General features: G+C 42.6%; 1 protein-coding gene across 2 annotated transcripts in view; it reads left to right on the top strand.

Annotated features, from left to right (window-relative positions):
• The window catches only part of LOC113807436 (venom carboxylesterase-6), a 65,053-nt gene that overhangs the window by 60,801 nt on the left and 1,366 nt on the right, over positions 1 to 2,886 (top strand). Inside the window, exons 7-12 of one of the 2 annotated variants that reach the window (XM_070143108.1) lie at positions 368 to 464; positions 550 to 643; positions 992 to 1,142; positions 1,245 to 1,420; positions 1,614 to 1,773; positions 1,966 to 2,465. In XM_070143108.1, the coding sequence (XP_069999209.1) occupies positions 368 to 464; positions 550 to 643; positions 992 to 1,142; positions 1,245 to 1,420; positions 1,614 to 1,773; positions 1,966 to 1,973 (686 nt within the window). In that variant the 3' untranslated portion in view covers positions 1,974 to 2,465. Of the gene's footprint in view, positions 1 to 367; positions 465 to 549; positions 644 to 991; positions 1,143 to 1,244; positions 1,421 to 1,613; positions 1,774 to 1,965; positions 2,466 to 2,886 lie in introns of those variants that run through there. The other variant, XM_070143107.1, reaches the window with a different exon arrangement.

Genomic DNA, 2,886 nt, shown 5'->3' with positions numbered 1-2,886 from the left:
ATATCTGTGTGCGTGTGTGTGTGCCATATATATATGTGTGTGTATATATGTGTATATACATATATATATATATATATATATATATATATATATATATATATATATATATATATATATATATATATATATATATATATATATATACGTACCTGTGTGCGTGTGTCATATGTATATATATATATATATATATATATATATATATATATATATATATATATATATATATATATACACACACATATATATGCGTGTGTGTGTATGGGGGGGAATCCTATTTGTTACTATGATGCAATACCCTACATTTGACTAGGACAGTCCCGACTCTTCTTTCAATCGAGGTGACCCAGACCTTGCCTGTACCCGCCAGGTCTGTTCCACGCTGCCATTCTTCAGAGCGGCTCCTCCCTCTGCCCCTTCGCCAGAGGAAGGAACTTCTTGCAAGCAGCACAGAATATCGCCGCTCGGTGAGTCTAGCGAATCTTACTATACAGAAACAATGAGACTTAGACTTTAGTATATGATTGTAATACATGGTTCCTCTGCCTGCAGGTTTGACTGCCCTATAGAGCCAAGCGAATTGCTCGTGACGTGTCTGCAGTCTGTCAATTTCCACCTGCTGGACGAAATGTACTTCACCTTCTTTGTAAGTCTGTCTTTATTGAAGAACGTCGTTTTCAAGGACTTCAAACGGATGCCTTTTCTTCTTGAATTCTAATGCGAACTAAGAATTTGCTTGTGTGTTTGACTTTAATTTGACCGTCACAGATTCTATCGCTTTTGGTCTTCGCGGTTCCCGTTCTTAGTGGCTCACTTCGCAGTCACATTATTTCACATTCACCAATATCTTAGTGCAATCTTGAAAAAAAAAAAAACTAACTTGACCTTTCACCCGATCTCTTTCTATTGCTCCTCCGTTTTTCTCTCTCTTTCGTTATCCTTTTTCTTTCGGCAATCCTCTCCCATTCTCACGCTCCCTCCCCTTCCCTCGTAGGAATGGAATGTCCAGCCCTTCACCTTCGCTCCCCGCGTGGACGGCGAGTTCCTACCCGACGAGCCGGTGACGCTGGTCCGCGAAGGGCGCTTCCACCGCGTCCCCGTCATCATGGGGATCAACGCCAACGAGATGGCGTTGCAGTCCGTCGGTGAGTCTGTTACATCGGGCTTTGAAGCAAAACATGCCTTCCAGCCTTTAATAGCTTTCATTCACTGCCTTCAAAACGATATCAGAAGCTTACTGTCGGCAGAGATGTATGCTGACCGGCTCTTGATAAACAGCCTGGAGAGCAACTTCGAGATGACGGGTCCCGTGAGCCTCGGGTTATTCGACGACGAGGAGCCTCTTAGCACCGCCGCCGCGATCTATGACTACTACCTCGGAGGCGTCAACCTCGGAAAGGAGAACGTTGATAATGTTACTCAGGTACGGGAGTTCCGCTGCTCTACTGCCTCTTTTGTCCGCTGGTGCTCTCGTTTCCAGTGGTTCACATGAATACGTGACCATATGAAATCCTTGCATCATTTAAAGGAGATATATTATGTCATATCTAAGACACTCATTTCATATCCTCTTAAGCTTCTGCGTAAGTCAAACAGCAATTCCTGTCTTTACTCAGATGTTTACCGATGGCTATTTCTCTGTGCCGCATGATATGCTCACTATGCTGATGGCTGACCAAGTCCCAGTGTACACGTACGAACTGCAGCATCGAGGTGAACACGGATACACCAACAACTACCTTGACCTCGGCCTCGACCTCCCACAAGCTGCAAAATGTAAGACAAATGCATTGCCACAATCAAAACAGACGAACGCAATAAAGCATTATGTCAACTAAACATACAAATGTTTTGATAGGTATTGTTCATCGCGTTACATTGTACTATATATATATATATATATTGTTACGTAACGCACTGTCCCACTGGGTTCGGTGAGCAGCCTTTGACGAGTGTTTTCTTATTCAGGGCACTGAATGGAGTTGGCGGGGTGAAGGACAAACAGGTAGCAATCCACGGTTTATTGGCGTGCCACAAAGTTTATTTACAGTAAATCTCCAAGGAAAACGGTCACCTCACACACACAGGCACAACTTAATCACCATAATTTCGTCTATGTGTCCACCTTAGAGAGAGCAACACAATCGAGATCGCAGCTACCGTCACGGACCGTCCTCGCTCTCCCAGATCTCGTCTCGAACAGCCCGCCACTCCCTTCTCGGAGCCAATCACGACGCCGGATTCTCGTCCCGCCTTGCAGGCAGCCAATCACGACGCCGGATTCTCGTCCCGCCTTGCAGGCAGCCAATCACGACGCCGGATTCTCGTCCCGCCTTGCAGGCAGCCAATCACGCAACGGCGCGTTTTTGGCGGGCTTTTCGGCGCCCCGAGCATACACATATTTTGGCGGGCTTTTCATTGCCACGAACACAAACACACTTACATTCTTATAGTACACTTTTTGTAACAATATATATATATATACATATATATATACATATATACATATATATATATATATACATATATACATACATACATATATATATATATATATATATATATATATATATATATATATATATATATATATATATATATATATATATGTGTGTGTGTGTGTGTGTGTGTGTGTGTGTGTGTGTGTGTGTGTACACAAGCACAAACACTTTCATTGTTTTTGTATATCCGAACGCGTTACATAATACTTTAGGTTTGCCTCTCCAGGCACAATTCCTTGTAAGGACAGCCCGAAATTTTACATAGGTAGAGCTTTTGAAATAAGTATTAATGAGCATAGACGTAACGTTAGATACGCCAGAGAATCTAATGCCTGTTTTATTCACTTATGTGACATCAGCTGAATTGGAAAGACGGCAAATTGATTCA

The sequence above is a fragment of the Penaeus vannamei genome, chromosome 30 (assembly GCF_042767895.1).
Source record: "Penaeus vannamei isolate JL-2024 chromosome 30, ASM4276789v1, whole genome shotgun sequence".
NCBI lineage: Eukaryota > Metazoa > Arthropoda > Malacostraca > Decapoda > Penaeidae > Penaeus > Penaeus vannamei.
Note: the sequence above shows the minus strand (reverse complement) of the source record. Positions and strands in the feature narration are given on the sequence as shown.